The 18,442-nt window shown below is 37.3% G+C and overlaps 2 protein-coding genes across 3 annotated transcripts; one reads left to right on the top strand and one right to left on the bottom strand.

Annotated features, from left to right (window-relative positions):
* Positions 1-12,377: 12,377 nt before the first annotated feature.
* On the top strand, positions 12,378-14,439 carry LOC108201689 (ethylene-responsive transcription factor ERF057). Of its 2 annotated transcripts, XM_064085547.1 has the most exons (3): positions 12,378-12,835; positions 13,365-13,469; positions 13,730-14,439. In XM_064085547.1, the coding sequence occupies exons 1-2, from the start codon at positions 12,421-12,423 to the stop codon at positions 13,382-13,384; spliced, it is 435 nt and encodes a 144-aa protein (XP_063941617.1). In that variant the 5' UTR covers positions 12,378-12,420; the 3' UTR covers positions 13,385-13,469; positions 13,730-14,439. The 2 variants fall into 2 exon arrangements, 1 of the variants encoding a protein (XP_063941617.1); XR_010287908.1 differs by having other exon boundaries at positions 12,378-13,469; positions 13,734-14,439.
* Positions 14,440-16,900: 2,461 nt separating this feature from the next.
* On the bottom strand, positions 16,901-17,577 carry LOC135149726 (protein NLP7-like). Its single transcript, XM_064085546.1, has 2 exons — positions 17,478-17,577; positions 16,901-17,373 (listed from the first exon to the last, which is right to left on the bottom strand). Exons 1-2 carry the CDS (start codon positions 17,542-17,544, stop codon positions 16,901-16,903), a joined length of 540 nt encoding a protein of 179 aa, XP_063941616.1. The 5' UTR covers positions 17,545-17,577.
* Positions 17,578-18,442: the final 865 nt, after the last annotated feature.

Here is an 18,442-nt window from a genome sequence, read left to right as displayed (position 1 = left end):
TGGATCGAATTACACTAAAATAGACATGGAAGCCTAATTAGGAAAATAAAGAAGAAGCAGAAACATACTTATCTCATGCAGTGCAATCTGGATCAAATCAAGGTGATGGTCAAAGATGAAGACATCTCAGAAAGCATGCATAAGACAAAGTTGTGCAGCATTGTTTTTAGATTAGAGTGCATTTTGTAATCTAGCTAAAAGCTTTGTAAAACTTGGAGTATATAACCAAGTTAGTAGCATCAGTTGAACTTGTTCAAATTACTTGAGAGAAAAATCTGAGAGTTAGAACTTGTTTGAGTGATGAACCAGCAGCTGTGCGAATTGTAAAACAATCCACAGATTCTTCTATATAAAATCTCACGGGTGGATCATTCAATCCACCCGTATTTTTAATACTTGGTGTTTTTCTGTTTATTGTGTTCTTAGTGTATTGTTCTTGAATCTTTTAAATTTGTAAAAGATTGTATTCAACCCCCCCCCCCCCCCTTCTACAATCTTTCTCATAGTTGGTGTAAAATAACAATTGGTATCAGAGCGAGGTTCCCAACAAACAGGGAAAAAGATCAACACTGCTAGAGAAAGATGGGAAAGAAGGATGCTGGAGTGAAGATTCCTGTCCTTGACAAAGACAACTATTTTCACTGGAAAGTGAGAATGCATCTGCATCTGTTGTCCATTGATGAAAGCTATGTGAACTGTATTGAAAAAGGACCTCATGTCCCCATGAAGGTCTGCACAAGTATTGGAGCTGATGGTGAAGACATGGTAGGTAAGATGATCCCAAAACCTATCCATGAATATTCTCAAGAAGATACTGAAGAAGTGCACAAGGACAAGAAAACCATGAATCTTCTGTTCAATGGTTTGGATCAAGAAATGATTGATAGTGTTATTAGCTGCACAAGTGCCAAAGAAGTTTGGGACACCATCAGAACCATCTGTGAAGGGAATGAGCAAGTGAGAGAGAACAAGATGCAGCTTCTGATTCAACAATATGAGTCATTCCATTTCAAGGCTGGTGAAAGTTTGAGTGATACATTTAACAGATTTCAAAAACTGTTAAATGGTCTAAAGCTCTTTGGTAGAGTATATCAAGTTAAGGATTCAAACTTGAAATTCTTAAGAGCTCTTCCTAAAGAATGGAAGCCCATGACAGTCTCTCTCAAAAATACACAAGAGTTTAAAGACTATACTCTAGAGAGACTGTATGGAACCTTAAAAACTTATGAGCTTGAAATGGAGCAAGATGAAGAGATTGAGAAAAGCCAAAAGAAAGGGCATTCATCTGTGGCTCTATTTGCATCTCTGGAGGATACTGTCAAGGACAAGGGAAAGTCTCAAGTTGAAGAAACTGAGAAGTTGGTCAAAGAGGAGAGCTCAGAGTCAAGCAAAGGAAGAAGAAAGGAGAAAGAAGTAGCTGATTCTGGTGAAGAAAGTGATGGAATTGATGAACATCTAGCCTTCCTGTCAAGAAGATTCTCCAAACTAAAATTCAAAAAGAATTTTAATTCTGCAAAATCTTTTAAAGGCAATCCCAAGTCTGATAGAAGCATGGTAGACAGATCAAAATTCAAGTGCTTCAACTGTGGGAATGCAGGTCACTTTGCAAATGAGTGCAGAAAGCCTAAAGTTGAGAAGAAGTCAAGTGAAAACATTGACTACAAAAAGAAATATTATGAACTTCTCAAACAAAAGGAAAGAGCATTCATCACAAAGGATGATTGGGCAGCTGGAGATGATTCTGATGAAGAGGAGGAGTTTGTCAATCTAGCTCTAATGGCCAACTCCACAGATCAAGAAGAGAACACTGGAAGCAGTAGTCAGGTATTCACTACAAACTTAGTTGAGTTAACTAAGGATGAATGCAATGCTACTATTAATGAAATGTCTACAGAATTATATCATTTGCATGTTTCTTTAAAATCTCTTACTAAGGAAAATAGTAGAATTAAGGAAGCTAACACCTTTCTTAGTGATAGAAACAGTGCCTTAGAAGCTCAATTTATTGAGTTTGAGAAGCTGAAAATTGAGTGTCAGACAGCCAAGGATGATCTCTTGGTTGTTCTGAAAAGAGAAGAGATCATAAGAAAGCAGCTTGATAAGGAACAAGAGATTATTGCCAAATGGAAATCTGGTAGGGATGTTTCCACCAATATCATCAACATGCAAGGTAGAGAGACCTTTGTAGAGAATGAGTGGAAGAGGAATAAGAAAGTGCTTGAGAAATCTGGGAGCAGTTCAGGTGATGAGAATACTGATGATGATCATCAGTTGAAGAACAAAGTCTCAACTGATGAGAGTCATCAGTTGAACAAAAGCTCATCAGTTGACAAGAGTGTTCTCAAGAAGCTTAACAAGAAATATGGTCCTGTTAAAAAGAATTTTGTTAAAGGTGAGAATAGTTCTTCTGAGACCAGTGATAGTGTTAATAACACTCTTCATTCTAGTAACAAGAACAAGAAGAAGTTGGATACTAGTGAGCATAAATCTGAGGAGACTAAAAAGAAGAAAGGAAATAGAAATGGCAAAATAGGAGTTAACAAGCACACCAATTACACTCCCAATGCTAGTGCTCTTAGGAAAACCTGCAGTAAGTGTGGTAGTGTAAATCATTTATCTGCTAATTGTAAAACTGTGGTTGCTCCTAATTTATCTTTGCCTATTCCTATGACATCTGTTCCTCACATGAATTTATCTGCTATGAATATGATGCCTGGTTTATTGCCTCACAATCCTTACTCTCAGCCTAACATGCCATATATGTTCACTCCTTACTTCAATGCCTTTAACATGCCTCAATTTCATTCAAATTTGCATGGAATGAACAATTTATGCATGTCTCAAAGGCCTGTGTTTGAAAACAGAGTTGATGTTCCAATTTCTCAACCAAAACCAAAGATTGAACCAATTCAATCCAAGGAAAAGGTTGAGAAAGTGGAAAAGGCTGCTAAGACTAACAAATCTGGACCCAAAGCAATTTGGGTACCAAAATCAACTTGATCTGTTTGTGAAATGTGTGCAGGGAAACCACAAGAAGAATTTGTGGTACTTGGATAGTGGATGCTCCAGGCACACATGACTGGTGATTCCTCCCTGCTCACAAAGTTTGTGGAGAAAGCTGGCCCTAGCATTACCTTTGGAGATGACAGCAAAGGATATACTATGGGATATGGCTTGATTGCAAAAGAGAATGTCATCATTGATGAAGTTGCATTGGTGTCTGGTCTTAAGCACAACTTGCTTAGCATCAATCAGCTCTGTGACAAAGGTTACAAAGTTAATTTCACTCCTGCAGCCTGTGTTGTCACCAAAGAAGATGACAACAGTGTGGTTCTGATTGGACAAAGGAAAGGAAATGTGTATGTAGCTGACTTCAATTCTGTAAAGTCTGAATCTATCACTTGCCTTCTCAGCAAAGCAAGCTCAGATGACAGTTGGCTATGGCATAAGAGATTGTCTCATCTAAATTTCAAAACCCTGAATGAGTTAGTAAAGAAGGACTTGGTAAGAGGTCTACCCAAGCTGGAATTCTCCAAAGATGGATTATGTGGAGCCTGTCAGCTAGGAAAGCAAAAGAGAAGCTCTTTCAAAAGCAAAACTCTTTCATCAATTGTGAAGCCCCTTCAGCTCTTGCATATGGATTTGTTTGGACTAGTCAACATCATGTCTATTTCAAAGAAGAAATATTGCCTAGTGATTGTTGATGATTTTTCAAAATTCACTTGGACTTTCTTCCTGCATTCTAAGGATGAAGCTGGGAAAATCATCATCAATCATATCAAGGCATTAAACAACAATCCAGATGTCAAAGTTGGAAGGATAAGAAGTGACAATGGAACAGAATTCAAGAACTCTGTGATGAAAGAATTTTGTGAAGAAGAGGAAATTATTCATGAGTTCTCTGCACCAAGAACTCCACAACAAAATGGTGTTGTTGAAAGGAAGAATAGAACTCTTATTGAGGCTGCAAGAACCATGATTAATGAAGCTCAACTTCCAACCTATTTTTGGGCTGAAGCTGTGAACACTGCTTGTTTCACTCAAAACATTTCACTAATTACCAAACCTCATAATCTAACTCCCTTTCAACTCTTCAAAGGAAAGAAGCCAACAATTAGCTTTCTTCATGTATTTGGATGCAAGTGTTATGTTCTAAGAAATCAAGGTGAAAATCTTGGAAAATTTGAGGCCAAGGCAGATGAAGCTATTTTTGTTGGATACTCTGATGGAAAATCATTTAGAGTATATAATCTGAGAACCAACATTGTTATGGAATCAATCCATGTGGTTTTTGATGATAAGAAGATTCAAGGATTCTCAGATGAAGGATTTCATGATAATCTCAGATTTGAAAATGAAGGTGAAGGTGATCTGTATGACAGTGATGATGATGATGACATTATTCAAAATGTTGGAATTAATCCTGGAATTAATATTCCAACTGATGACCCTCTGGTGCAAGAAACAACTGCAATTGGAAATTCAACTGAAGCATCAGTTGAAACTACATTGGAGGGATCAGTTGAAACACCTCAAGGATCATCAGTTGAAAGAATGTCTCAAAGTTTCAATCAGTCTAGAAATAATGAGATGTCAAATTTAGGGGGAGCTTTCCAACATGGAAACCTGAACTTCAATAATGAAGCCACATCATCAAGACAATCACTTCCACCACAAAGAAAGTGGACAAGGGATCACCCTTTTGAGCTAATTATTGGAGATGCAAATGCATCTGTACAAACAAGAAGAGCAACTCAAGATGAGTGTTTGTACAGTGCATTCCTTTCACAGGATGAACCTAAAGTCATAGAAGATGCTCTCAAAGATGCTGATTGGGTTCTTGCTATGCAAGAAGAATTAAATCAATTTGAGAGAAACAATGTATGGAAGCTGGTACCCAAACCTAAAAACAGAACTATTGTAGGAACAAGGTGGGTATTCAGAAACAAGGTGGATGAGAATGGAGTTGTCACCAGAAACAAGGCAAGGCTTGTTGCTAAAGGATACTCTCAATCTGAAGGAATTGATTTTGATGAGACCTTTGCACCAGTTGCAAGACTGGAAGCAATAAGAATCTTCCTGGCCTATGCTGCTCATGCAAACTTTAAAGTTTATCAAATGGATGTCAAGAGTGCTTTTCTAAATGGTGAACTGGAAGAGGAGGTATATGTCTGTCAGCCTCCTGGTTTTGAAGATCCAGAATTTCCAGAGTATGTTTACTTTTTATTAAAAGCACTCTATGGACTAAAGCAAGCACCAAGGGCATGGTATGACACTCTGTCTCAATTCTTGTTAGACAATCATTTTTCCAGAGGAACTGTGGATAAAACACTATTTTACAGAAATGTAAATGGTGCCTTTATTCTGGTTCAAATTTATGTAGATGATATAATCTTTGGTTCTACAGATGAGAAACTTTGCAAGAAGTTTGCTAATCTAATGAAAAGTCAGTATGAAATGAGCATGATGGGAGAGCTCACCTACTTTCTTGGTTTACAAGTTAAACAAGTAAAGGAAGGTATATTCATAAATCAAACTAAGTACATTTATGATCTACTTAAAAAGTTTGATTTATTGGATTGCAAAGAAGCTAAAACTCCCATGCCAACAGCCACCAAATTAGAGTTAAGTCCTAATGAGAAATCTGTGGACATCTCTAATTATAGAGGCATGGTTGGTTCTCTTTTATATTTGACAGCTAGTAGACCAGATATTATGTTTTCTACATGCCTCTGTGCTAGATTTCAATCTGATCCTAAAGAATCACATCTTATTGCTATAAAAAGAATATTCAGATATCTTAAGGGAACACCAAATCTTGGTATTTGGTACCCTAAAGACTCTGGATTTGATCTTATTGGATATTCAGATGCTGATTTTGCAGGATGCAAAATTGATAGAAAAAGTACAACAGGCACCTGTCAATTTCTTGGTGACAGATTGATTTCTTGGTTTAGCAAAAAGCAAAACTCTGTATCAACCTCTACAGCTGAGGCTGAGTACATTGCAGCTGGAAGCTGTTGTGCACAATTATTGTGGATGAGAAATCAATTACTTGATTATGGATTAAATCTCTCAAAAATCCCAATATTTTGTGACAACACCAGTGCTATTGCTATAACTGAAAATCCAGTACAACACTCAAGAACCAAGCACATTGACATCAAATACCACTTCATAAGAGAACATGTGATGGCTGGTACTGTTGAAATGCATTTTGTTCCAAGTGAAGAACAGATTGCAGATATTTTCACAAAGCCTCTTGATGAATCCACATTCACAAGGTTGGTAAGTAAATTAGGTATGTTAAATTTCTCCTAATTTAGAGTGAATTTTTCTGTAATTTGGCAGCCAGAATTTGATTAATTTTGATTTATCAAAATTGAATTAGTTATAATTCTGGATAAAGTCTATAATATTTCAACTGATGAACTAGTGAAATTGTTTCAACTGATGTTTGAAACAATATCCTCTTGTTTTGTTTTTCATTCAACTGATGACACCAGTTGAAGACGCTTTCAACTGATCTTCATCAGTTGACTAGGAAGTTTAAAGAGGCGCTTATTTCATCCGTTGAAAGTATTATCAGATCTGAGCCGTTGAAATTTCTTTTGTCTCTCTCCTACTTTATACACACGATCGTGTGTGTAATTTTTGTAGAGATAAATAAGAGTAATTTCTTCTCAACGGTAATTTCTCAGCCAATCACAGCAATTTTCTGAGAAAGTATTTAAGTGTTTTAATCTATTTTCATTTCTTTTCATCTCACTCTTTTGAATTCTCAAAGCTCTCTTCTCTCTCTGTGCAAAAACAAGTTCTAATTTCTCTTCAAGCTTTCTCTGTAACTGCAATGGCACCAATGAAGAAGTATACTGCACCAAGTGGGTTTATTTATGAGAAGAACAACTTTGCGTCATTTGTGGATACCAAGGCTGTGGAGGAGAAGGAGTATCACAGGATGATGGAGTTCATCAAGTCAAGCCAGCTCTCTTATGCAATGACTGAAGCTCCTACCATCTACCATGCAATAGTGGAGGAGATGTGGACCTCTGCAGAGTTTAATAGTGAGAATGAAACTCTAACTTTCTCTATTAAAAATGAAACTCATTCTGTTAATGCTGATATTATGAAAGCATGCTTTAAGATTCCTGAAGATACTGTTTTATCTTTGCCTAGTGATGTTCAATTGGTTAATTTACTTTATGCCATGAATTATGTTTTACCAACTGATGCCTTAGGTAAAATAGAAAGAAGGGGTCTTAGGAGAGAATGGAGTTATTTATGTGATGCATTTATTAAAGCATTTTCTGGTAAAATTAGTAATTTCAATGCTCTTACTTCCCAGATTTTACAAATGCTTTACATGTACCTGACTAATGAATATTTCAACTTTGGTGGTTTGATGATCCAAGAAATTGGGGAGAAACTAGGTGATAAAACTGATAGACCTAGGAATATTTATTATGTCAGATTTCTTATGATGCTAGCTAATCATCTCAATGATAAGCTAGTTATTACTAACAAGGAAGCCAAGCTTCCCAGTTTTGTGCAGGAAAAGAGAGTCTTTAAAGACCTCTTTAGGATGAATTTATACCCCTCCTTGGAGGTGGTGTACCTGCCAACAATGGAGGCTGGAAAGCACAAAGAGGTACATGGCTTTCCTACTACTCTTTCTCAACCCTCACCTTCTTTGCTTTCTGCCATCAGGGCTGTTGAAGAGGCCCATCAACAGTCCACACAAGTGGCAAAACCTTCTAAAAACAAGTCTTCTAAACCAACCTCAGATGCCTCCCAAAAGACATCTGTTATAAAATCCAAGAAACACAAACCTGAGGGGAGTGTGATTGGAGGTTGTGAGGGGGAGGGAAAAGGTGAACATAAAAGAAGCCCTAAGAATAAGGATGGAGAGATGTGTGTTGACCAGCCTGACCACTCTGCAGTCTCCCAAAAGACTGTAGATGTTAATATGGAATTAAACTCATCCCTAGCAGCATCCTCCCAAAAGGATGTTGCTATTGAAAATAGTCCTCAACCAGGGACACAGTCAAAAAGGGGGAGGGACACCACTTCTTCACCAATAAAAGCTTATGGGAGAAAGAAGCTGAGAAGTGAAAAACTGAAGCACTCTGCACACACACAGACATCCATTCTGGATTTTATGCCTTTAACTTCTCAAAGTCAGATTGATGTGACTCCAATAAATGTGGAGTCACAGCCCCCTTCTTCATCTCAACCAATCACTCATATTTATGATCTTACCATCTCTACTCCTCAAACACAATCCCCAACCTCTTCTGTGGATGTGGAATTAATTCACACCACACTTGTAAATTCTCCATCTTTGGATTTCATGGAGAAGCCCCCATCTGAGATTGATCATCATCATTTTGATGATTTGTTGGATCTTTCTCTTCCATTTCCTTCTTCTGTGACAGTGTGTTCTGTGGATTTTCCTTTAAAATCAATCACCACAGACTCAACTATCACAGCCTCTAAACCTATTTCTTCATTTTCTTCAACTGATCTCCCTCATCAGTTGACAAGTGTTTGTCCTTCAACTGATCTGCTTAACAGCTCTCATCAGTTGAATGCCTCCTCTACTAATGTTTCAACTGATGTCTCTCATCAGTTGACAGCTGCTGCTACTTCAATTACTTTACCTCTTTCTACAGCAGTTGATCACATGGTAGCACAAACACTTTTAGGATTGAGTGGAGTGAGCTATGGAGTGGAGAGGCAGCCTAGTGAGCTGGCAAAAGGAGAGGGTGTGGAGAGTCTGGCATTTTCTTCTAGCCAGGAAAAAGGAGAGGATAAGAGTGACCCTTTAGTAAGGGTAAGTGAGGGAGAGGTGAGTTGTGTGGTGAGCCAAGGGGAGCCCTTGATGCAAGAAAAGAGAGAAATTGAGAGAAATGCAGGTGTCAATGAAGGGTTTAGTGAACAAGAGTTTCAAGCTGAATACAGATCCATATTGGATAGTGTTTCACTAGACCCTGAGACTTTTACTCATGGGATGTCCTCTATTCAAGAATTTGCCAGATTGGACAATCAAGCAGCTGAGAGGCACCTCAATCTGATTCACACTACATCTTCTATGCTTAGAGCAAAGGAGGCATTTACAGCTCTGTCTGCCAATGCTGGAGATGATTTTCATTATGATGATAGTGATGAAGACCTCAATGATGCTCTTGAGGAATCCCTTGTTGCACAACCTTCAACTTCTCTTCCTTCATGGCTCTCCATGCAGTCTGCCAATGCAACTGTTGTTAGCATGGAGCTGGAAAGGCAAGTCTCCACCATTCTTCAATCACAACCTGGAAGCTCATCATCCTCTCCAGCCATCTCTGCCACCATTGCCAGTCAAGCTCTGGACAATCTCAAGCTTCACAAATATCAATCTCTCCATTTTCAGCATGAGATAGAGCATCTCAATTCTCTTATTGCCTCTGTCAAGACTGATCTGACCAAGCAAATTGATGAAAAGCTTCCAGCTAAGGTCAAATCAGCTCTTTCTGCATCTGAGCAAAAACAACTCCAATTGGAAAAGCAAGTGGAAGCTCTGGAAGGAAATGTCTATATATTAAATTCTAGAATGGATGAGATGTTGCAGCATCAAAGAATTCAGACTGGACTTCTTCAACATCTTCTACTTGCCTCTGGTGTTTCACTTCCCAGTCCAACCCCTACACTTGCTGCTAACAGAAAGGGGGAGAAAGAATTACCAACTCCTGCAGAATTGATCAGTCAAATTCCTCCTCCTTTCCACACTGAAAGGGAAAAGCAGAAGATTGCAAGGATGAAAGAATTGGACTCTATTGCAAAGAGAGTGGCTCAACTGGGCAAGAAATCATCTACATCTTCTACAGCCACCACAGCTCAAATTTCTTTTCCAACCACAACCACAATTCTCAGGGTGATTACAACTGAGATTGTCATCCCTTCCAAGACAGAAAAGGGTGAGCCATCATTTTATAATGAGTTCAAGCCCATTTTGTTTCCAAACAATTGTGGTTACTCCAAGCCTGGAAAAGACTCAAGCTCAATCTACTTTCCACTAGCCAGGCCTGACAAATTGAGTACAAGCTTTTGGGCCAAGAGATCAAAAGTTACAAAGACTGTGCAGATGTGGCTTTAAAAGCTCATTTTGCCATCATCTACAGAGAAGGCCAGAAGCTGTTTATTGGAACTGGCCATCCTCACTACTCATTTGCAAAAGCCGAAGAGGTGGCCAGAGAATGTGAAAAAGAGGAGTTTGAATCCCAACTCTCTTTGAATCAAATAGAGGTTGATGAAAGGTATGCTATTGAGCTGGAAGAGGAGTTGGCAGCTGAGCTTCTAAATGAGAAAAGATTGCCTCTTGAATCTTCTCCAAAGAAAAAGAGAGTCAAATCTAAGACTAAGATGCCTGAGGCAGCCAAGAGAAGAGAAGAAGTGCCAGAAAAGCCTATCTCAAAGCCTTCTTCTCCAATCAAGGATACCACAGTAGTACATCCAGATGTCAACTTCCATGATGAGCCAATAATGCCAAAGGAGGAGCCAATTGACTTGGAAGATATCCCAATTCCAGCTTTTCTTGTTCAAGAATCTTCTAAGCCAAAGAAGAAAGTCAAGTCTGTGGCTAAGAGGATGGCTAACCCTCCTAAACCTCCAAAAGAACCTGAAAATCCTGATGACTATCTCATCATTGCTAACATTGAAGAAATTTCTGAGTTGGATCTGGAGCTGGATGGTCTTCAAGAAGTAAGAGGAATAGAAGCAACTTCAAAGTTACCTGAAAGATTGGTATTCTCTTACAAAAACAAGGGTGATGTCATCTGGCCTCTTCACAGAGTTCTAAATTCTGAGGGATTCAGTTCTCTAACAAAAATATATGGATCTATGAAGAGGACTGGAGGATTTACACCACCTGCAAAGCAAATGGTACTAAAGAGAATCCTTGAGATCAGGAAGGAATGGAACTCAGATGCTAGTCTACAAAGAAGGCTGAAAATTCCCTACACTGGAAAGAAAATTCATCATGAACCTACTCCAGTCATGGAATTTAGGGACAATCAAGGTGTTAGGAGATTTTTCAGACCTAAAGATCAACTCAAGGTTGCTAGCTTGAATACTCTGAAGACTCTCCAATCCAAGCTCAACAGACAAGATAGTGATGAAGAATGGTTGTACAGGATCTTTCAGAAGCAGATTAATATTCTTGAAGAAAAACTTAAGTCCAGAAGAAGAAGATCTTCTAGGAACAAGTAACTGCTCAGTCTAGAGGAGCATAATCATCTGTAATCTTTTCTAACTCTTGTATTTAAATTCTGCATTTTATTTTATTAATGTTTTGTTATCATCAAGTGTAGAATTTATGTCTGCATCTTCTCCAGTCATAAATTGGGGGAGATTGTTAGGAATCAATAATTTTTGATGATAACATAAACATTTTGTAACATGTCTTACTTAGAATCTTTATCAAATTTCAGTTGTAATTGTTACATTTCTTGTCTTTGGGAATTATCAACGGATGGGTAGAATAGGATGGCTAATTGTAAATATCCAATGCCATGTAATTTTATCTAAGTGAAGGATATTCAACTGATGAGATGTAACTGTTCAACTGACGAAGACTGGATGATGTTTCAACTGATGAAAATCAAGCATTCAACTGAAGACAAAGTGTTCGACGGATGATGCTGAGGAATTCAACTGATGAGACTGGAACAGCATTCAACTGATGGAGTTTGTAATTCATTCAACTGATGAGCCAGGCATTCAACTGATAAAGTCAAGAGCAGTTGAAAGCAACCAGAACTTTCAACTGATGAAGCAAAGAGCAGTTGAAAGTGACTAGAGCTTAAGTCTGACAAATCACATGGATCGAATTACACTAAAATAGACATGGAAGCCTAATTAGGAAAATAAAGAAGAAGCAGAAACATACTTATCTCATGCAGTGCAATCTGGATCAAATCAAGGTGATGGTCAAAGATGAAGACATCTCAGAAAGCATGCATAAGACAAAGTTGTGCAGCATTGTTTTTAGATTAGAGTGCATTTTGAAATCTAGCTAAAAGCTTTGTAAAACTTGGAGTATATAACCAAGTTAGTAGCATCAGTTGAACTTGTTCAAATTACTTGAGAGAAAAATCTGAGAGTTAGAACTTGTTTGAGTGATGAACCAGCAGCTGTGCGAATTGTAAAACAATCCACAGATTCTTCTATATAAAATCTCACGGGTGGATCATTCAATCCACCCGTATTTTTAATACTTGGTGTTTTTCTGTTTATTGTGTTCTTAGTGTATTGTTCTTGAATCTTTTAAATTTGTAAAAGATTGTATTCAACCCCCCCCCTTCTACAATCTTTCTCATAGTTGGTGTAAAATAACAGGAACCATGGATACCACGGTCGACAAGCTCTGCACCAAAAAGCAAATACATGAGTGTGAGTAGGAGTGAGTTCTATGGGGGGCCATGGGTAGCCAAGATTCGTGATGTCTATCTAGGCACCTATGACACGGAAGAGGAAGCTGCTTTGGCGTTTGATCATGCGGCATTTAGGTTAAGAGGTCGAAATGCTAAACTGAATCTCCCCAATTGTAGTTCTAAAGGTGAATTAATGTCTCCTGACCGTCCTTTATCAACATTTGAAAAGCTTTTCAAAGGTTGGTCGGATGCTAAGGATTCTGGCAGTGTGTCGTGTTCGGGTGGTTTGGGCAGTTTGCAGAGTAACAAGGAAGAATCTGACATATTTCAATCCCAAGGTGGAGCTCATGCCTTCCAACATTATCCAAATGTGGAACTTGATTGGGATGCTATAATGCACCAAGACCGTGTTGCGGTGGAAAACCAAGGTATTACAAGCCTTGTTTCGGTCTACAGAATGATATTTATAAACATTTCTAGTATGTTATGTTCCCTGTTCAGTATTTTTGATTTACTACTTGAGGACCCAAATATATGATTTATAATTTATTTCCTGTAAATTAGTCTAGTGGTTGAAAAGCAGATGGTGGATGCAATCATCAGCTGGGTGATTACAAAACCTACGAAAAATGTGCAGATAAGAAAAATAATGTGATTCTGAACAATGGTGTGTTTTACTTGATTCTGTATGACGATAATCTAATTGACTCTCTTATCAGTTCAATCTTTGGAGATGCCTAGCTACTTGTCATCTTTCCATAATTGCAAGTCATGGAATAATTTAGTTTTAACACTAAAGAGGCACCACATGATTTTATCCTTTTTCATAATATTGCACGCACTTGAATGCTTCGTGTCAGATACAATGGTGAAAGATATGTTTCAACATCAGTCAAGTGAAACATTTTTGTGTGATGCCAATATATAGATTATCCTACTTTTCCGACTATATAACAGCTTTTCAGCTCATACCATAAGCAGAAGTTGGTTTTTGTTTAATTTGGTTACTTATTAGTGAGCTTTTCGGAAGACCATTAGAAGATGCAGCAAAGAGCTTTGGTGGTAGGTGTTGCTCTTTCATGTTCTTGCACTTCTTTCAGCTTACATTGTTCAGAAACAAAAAAGTTATCTACTGTTGAAACATTATTATAGCTGTGCATCTTATTTAGAATGTTCAACCCAATTAAATCGGGTTACTCATTTTTAAATCCAATTATCTATCGGGTAAAAAAAGATCGGATTGGTTCGGGTGAAATATGATCGGTTTGGGTTGGTTCGGTCGGTTTCACCGATCCGTGTACACCCCTAGTTCAATATGTTAGTTAGTCGATCGACACTCAAACGCAAGTGTAGAGGTCTTGGTATTAAAGACTGGCGACGAGGCAAGCAAAGCATAAAAGGAAACATGTCATCTAATCTTAGGAGAATATTAAGTGACGATGAACAAGCTGGAAAAAACTTTTATTCGGGTTTGCCTCCCGGGGAAAAAGCACCTGCTGTTGATCAGATAAGCCAAACCTTGAATGAGGTGACTGTAAGGGCAATGTACAATGGTGTGACTATAAGGTTTGATTTATCTGATTCATCAGGGATTGCAGAATTAGAAAATAATGTGATCGAGAGGCTTCACTTGGACAGGGAGAGTTTCAGTATCAAGTACCAAGATGATGAGGACATTTGGATCTTGATCGCTTGTGACAAGGACGTACGGAAATGCATCGAAATCTCACGATCATTAAAGAAAACATCAATCACGCTGTTGGTTGATCCTCCGATCAATCATCATAAACAATAGAAGTACATGGTTAAGGACGTCGGAAATGTAATGAAATCTCACGATCATTGCATATTTGTGCGACGACTTGCTTGTCGATGGATCCCACCATTATTCTCACTTTTGTTGTTTTTAATTATATTCACTCAGCATGTTTCTACATTATTTATTCAGTGTTTGGTCGCCGTGTCCAGCCCATTTGTTAACTAATGACCTGGACGGAGGAAGTAACTAATTAAGACTTTGATATTTGTGGTTTATGTGATCTTCAATTTCGCTGCACTGCTAAAGATTTGTATCAGTTAATCAAAGTAATTACAACTTGACAAAGCCTACAACTCAAAAATTCCATACCACAAAATGGTTAACCCAAATACCAACACATGGGTTTGAGGTTCTGATTCTTGTTAACCGAGCTCATTAATCACCAACCAAAAGCCCCCTCATTTAACGTGACATGCTGAATTGTAAACCAAAAACAACTAGGGAACCAGAAGTGACTAAACAAGATTCTCAGGAGCTCTGCGGTACACTGAAAGAGTATCTATGTAGTTCAAATAGTCACTGTGTAAATTATGGAAATTGCAGGCTCCTCCGTTTCCACGTAACTTTCTATTCTGGATCCAGTGAAGAACCGACCTTGCTGAAAAAAACCCGGGGAAAATCAGATAAACAATGAGCGACGTCCTTGAGCTTGTGGATGGCGAGAAAATGACAAAGGCCAAAGATGCAAGTGAAATGAAACCAGACAATCTGAGGATGTGGTGTAGTACTGTTGCAAAAGCTGCACTATTATGAGTAGAGCGAAAGTATTGTTCCAAGTCGCATACCAAGCAGAAAACAAGGAAACTTGCTATAGCGAAAACCATGGCTCTGGGGTGATCTTGGAATGCAGAATCAGTTCCTGCTTGGTACTTGAGTTGCAAGGCGCTGAGGAGGACTGTAACAGCTATTCCCAAAATGCCAACAATCGCGTGATTATTATTTTCTCGGGCTCGTGTGGGGGCTATGTTGATTAATGCAACATTGAATTGCATAGAATAGTTGGTGAGTATGAATTGGTGAGGAGGAGACATCTGAAAATAGAAACAATAGAATAGGAAGGGAAAAAAAAAGGAAGGAAGAGTTGATTTGCAGTTCTGTTGAAGTACCAGGATCTCTGCTTCATTTATATACTTGTTTTGCTGACTAAACACGCGGAAAAGACACACACAAGAAAAAGACAAAGTACCCACCAGGGGTGGTGGGATATTATATACTCTCTGGCCCCATTTTTACAGACTTTTTGATTTCTTACACTTACTTTTTGATGCTAAAAGAGATTTTGTGAATACTTTTAAATAATAATATATAATCTTTGTTTAATTTATTAATATTAATAGATTTGATTTCTACGAAAGAATATAAATTTGTTATGATAATGGATTATGTTTTGACATTAATAAATTGTTGTTATTTTGAATTTTATAAATAATTTCAAATTATTTTAATGTACTAAGTTCGGTAGAAATTTTGTTACAAAATTTAAAATTTCAATATAAAACATTATAAAATTTGTTAGAATTATAAATCAAGATTCTATCATATACTAATGATGAGTTTCTTGTAGGATCTCCATAAATTTTAGCTCACGTCGTTAGAAAATCCTTCAACATTTTCAAATAGCATTTATATCTATTTACAAAAAAAAATTAACATTACAAAATTTGTTAGAATTATAAATCAAGATTCTATCATATTCTAATAATGAGTTTCTTGTAGGATCTCTATAAATTTTAGCTCACATCGTTAGAAAATCCTTTAACATTTTCAAATAGCATTTATATTTATTTACAAAAATAAATTTTGTAAGTCTTATATACGTTTATATTATTATCTAAATTTTACGTCTCTCACAACTAATTTCTTTTACCGTAAACATGACATATATACTGATTAAATAAAAGAGAGAGACCCGGGGCATATACATAGCCACATAGGTGGACCCGGACATGTGTGAAAGGTTCACCAAGGATCACACGAATAGGAAGGTTCAACAAGTTATTCATGTACTACAGCTTAGAGACTAGGAAGTTTCTGTGGTTAGTCATTATTTAACCCACTAAACTTCTCTGCCCGGTCAATGATAAAGTGTTTTTAGAAAACAGGCATTAACAATTCGTCTATTACTGAGGTATAACGAAGTACTGCCTCCTTGTTGAAATACAGCGACCGTGCGGAGAAGTTTAAAAAAAGTAATTTTTTGCTTAAAACAAAGAAAAATATTTGAAAAAAAATAGAAATTCTAATAGAATAATAAGAATTCTCATCTTTTTAAAAGTGATTCTACTAATTTACAGGTCAAAAAAAGTATAAGCCAAAACAACTTCCACTAAACAAACCGGTGCATAATGCGTGTGAACTTTTTGACACACATTTCTAAATCTTTAATTATACTTAAAATTATAATTTTTTAAACAAAATTGAATAAAATATATGATTAATAATTCAAATAAAACAAATTTCAAAAATAATAATTTTACTGTCAAAAGATTTAGAAATATATACCAAAAAATGGACTTTATATCGAGACTTTATATCAAGATGAATTGTATTACCGTGATCTACATTCCGCCACACGAAGACAGCAAGCAAATTGTCACAGAAACTCAAGTTTAAGCACATTTTTGTTGGAAAAGGGAAAAAATGGAAGAGAGTACTGAGTAGTACTCATATGCTTTCAAAGTGCATTGTGATTAAGAGGCAGATCAAGCAACAATTTGACTGTCGTTTCCTTCAAAGATCTCGAGATTTCAATACATTCTCGCACATCCTTGTCACAGGCAATCAAAACCAAGTCACCCTCCTCGTCTTGATACTTGATGGTGAAATTATTTCTCTTCAAATGCAGCCTCTCAATCACATTATTTTCCAACTCTGCAATTCCTGATAAATCAGGTAGTTTAAACCTTATTGCAACATCCTTATAAGTTGCCTTTACAATCATCTTATTCAAGTCTTGGCTAGAATGCACAACAACTGTTTCATTCACAGCTGCCATGCTGGTGCTACCAAAATTTCTTCTACCTGGTTGCTCCTGATTTATTCCTTTTCCGAGCCTAGATGAAAAGTTACCATTCATTCTTCTCTTCCCGGATTGCCACCTCTTGATACCGAGCCCTCTACATATGCGCTTGAATGTGGATCGGCTAACTAAAATGTTCAATATCAAAATAAATACACAACAATGCTTAGGCAATGAATGTTTTGGGAATAATGTAAGTTGAAAGATAGAAGTACAGTAGAATATAACCTACCTCCAAAGCTCTTTGCTGCATCATTGAGTGGTCTTCCGAAATGCTTACTAACATTCTCGAGGTTCATGTCGTCTTTATTATTTAGAGCATAGTTCACATCTTCATTAGTGAGAGCATAAGCAATATTATTAACAGGTGATTCTTGAACACTTTCATCTGCTGCAAAGCCAATGTAGTCGAGTACAGATAATTAAGGTGTACAATTCATACATATTAATCTAGTGAAGAAATGCCGAACAAATTACACAGTTAGAAACACTAAAACTAAATTTCTTCGTAAGAATTCATGGTTGAGTCGGTCTCTTCTATGTTCTTGCACTTCTTTCAGCTTTCATTATTCAAAAAAAAGTTATTTTCTGTTGAACCATTATTATAGCTGTGCATCTTATTTAGAATGTTCAATATGTTAGTTAGTCGATCGACACTCAAACGCAAGTGTAGAGGTCTTGGTATTAATGACTGGCGACGAGGCAAGAAAAGCATAAAAGGAAACATGTCATCTAATCTTAGGAGAAGATCAAGTGACGATGAACAAGCTGGAAAAAACTTTCATTCGGGTTTGCCTCCCGGGGAAAAAGCACCTGCTGTTGATCAGATAAGCCAAACCTTGAATGAGGTGACTGTAAGGGCAATGTTCAATGGTGTGACTATAAGGTTTGATTTATCTGATTCATCAGGGATTGCAGAGTTAGAAAATAATGTGATCGAGAGGCTGCACTTGGAGAGGGAGAGTTTCAGTATTAAGTACCGAGATGATGAGGACATTTGGATCTTGATCGCTTGTGACAAGGACGTGCGGAAATGCATCGAAATCTCACGATCATTGAAGAAAACATCAATCATGTTGTTGGTTGAGCCTCCGATCAATCATCGTAAACAATAGAAGTACATGGTTCAAGGACGTCGGAAATGTAACGAAATCTCACGATCATTGCATATTTGTGCGACGAGTTGCTTGTCGACGG

The sequence above is a fragment of the Daucus carota genome, chromosome 9, assembly GCF_001625215.2.
Source record: "Daucus carota subsp. sativus chromosome 9, DH1 v3.0, whole genome shotgun sequence".
NCBI lineage: Eukaryota > Viridiplantae > Streptophyta > Magnoliopsida > Apiales > Apiaceae > Daucus > Daucus carota.
The sequence above is the reverse complement of the archived record's forward strand: the minus strand, read 5'-3'. Positions and strand labels throughout refer to the sequence as shown.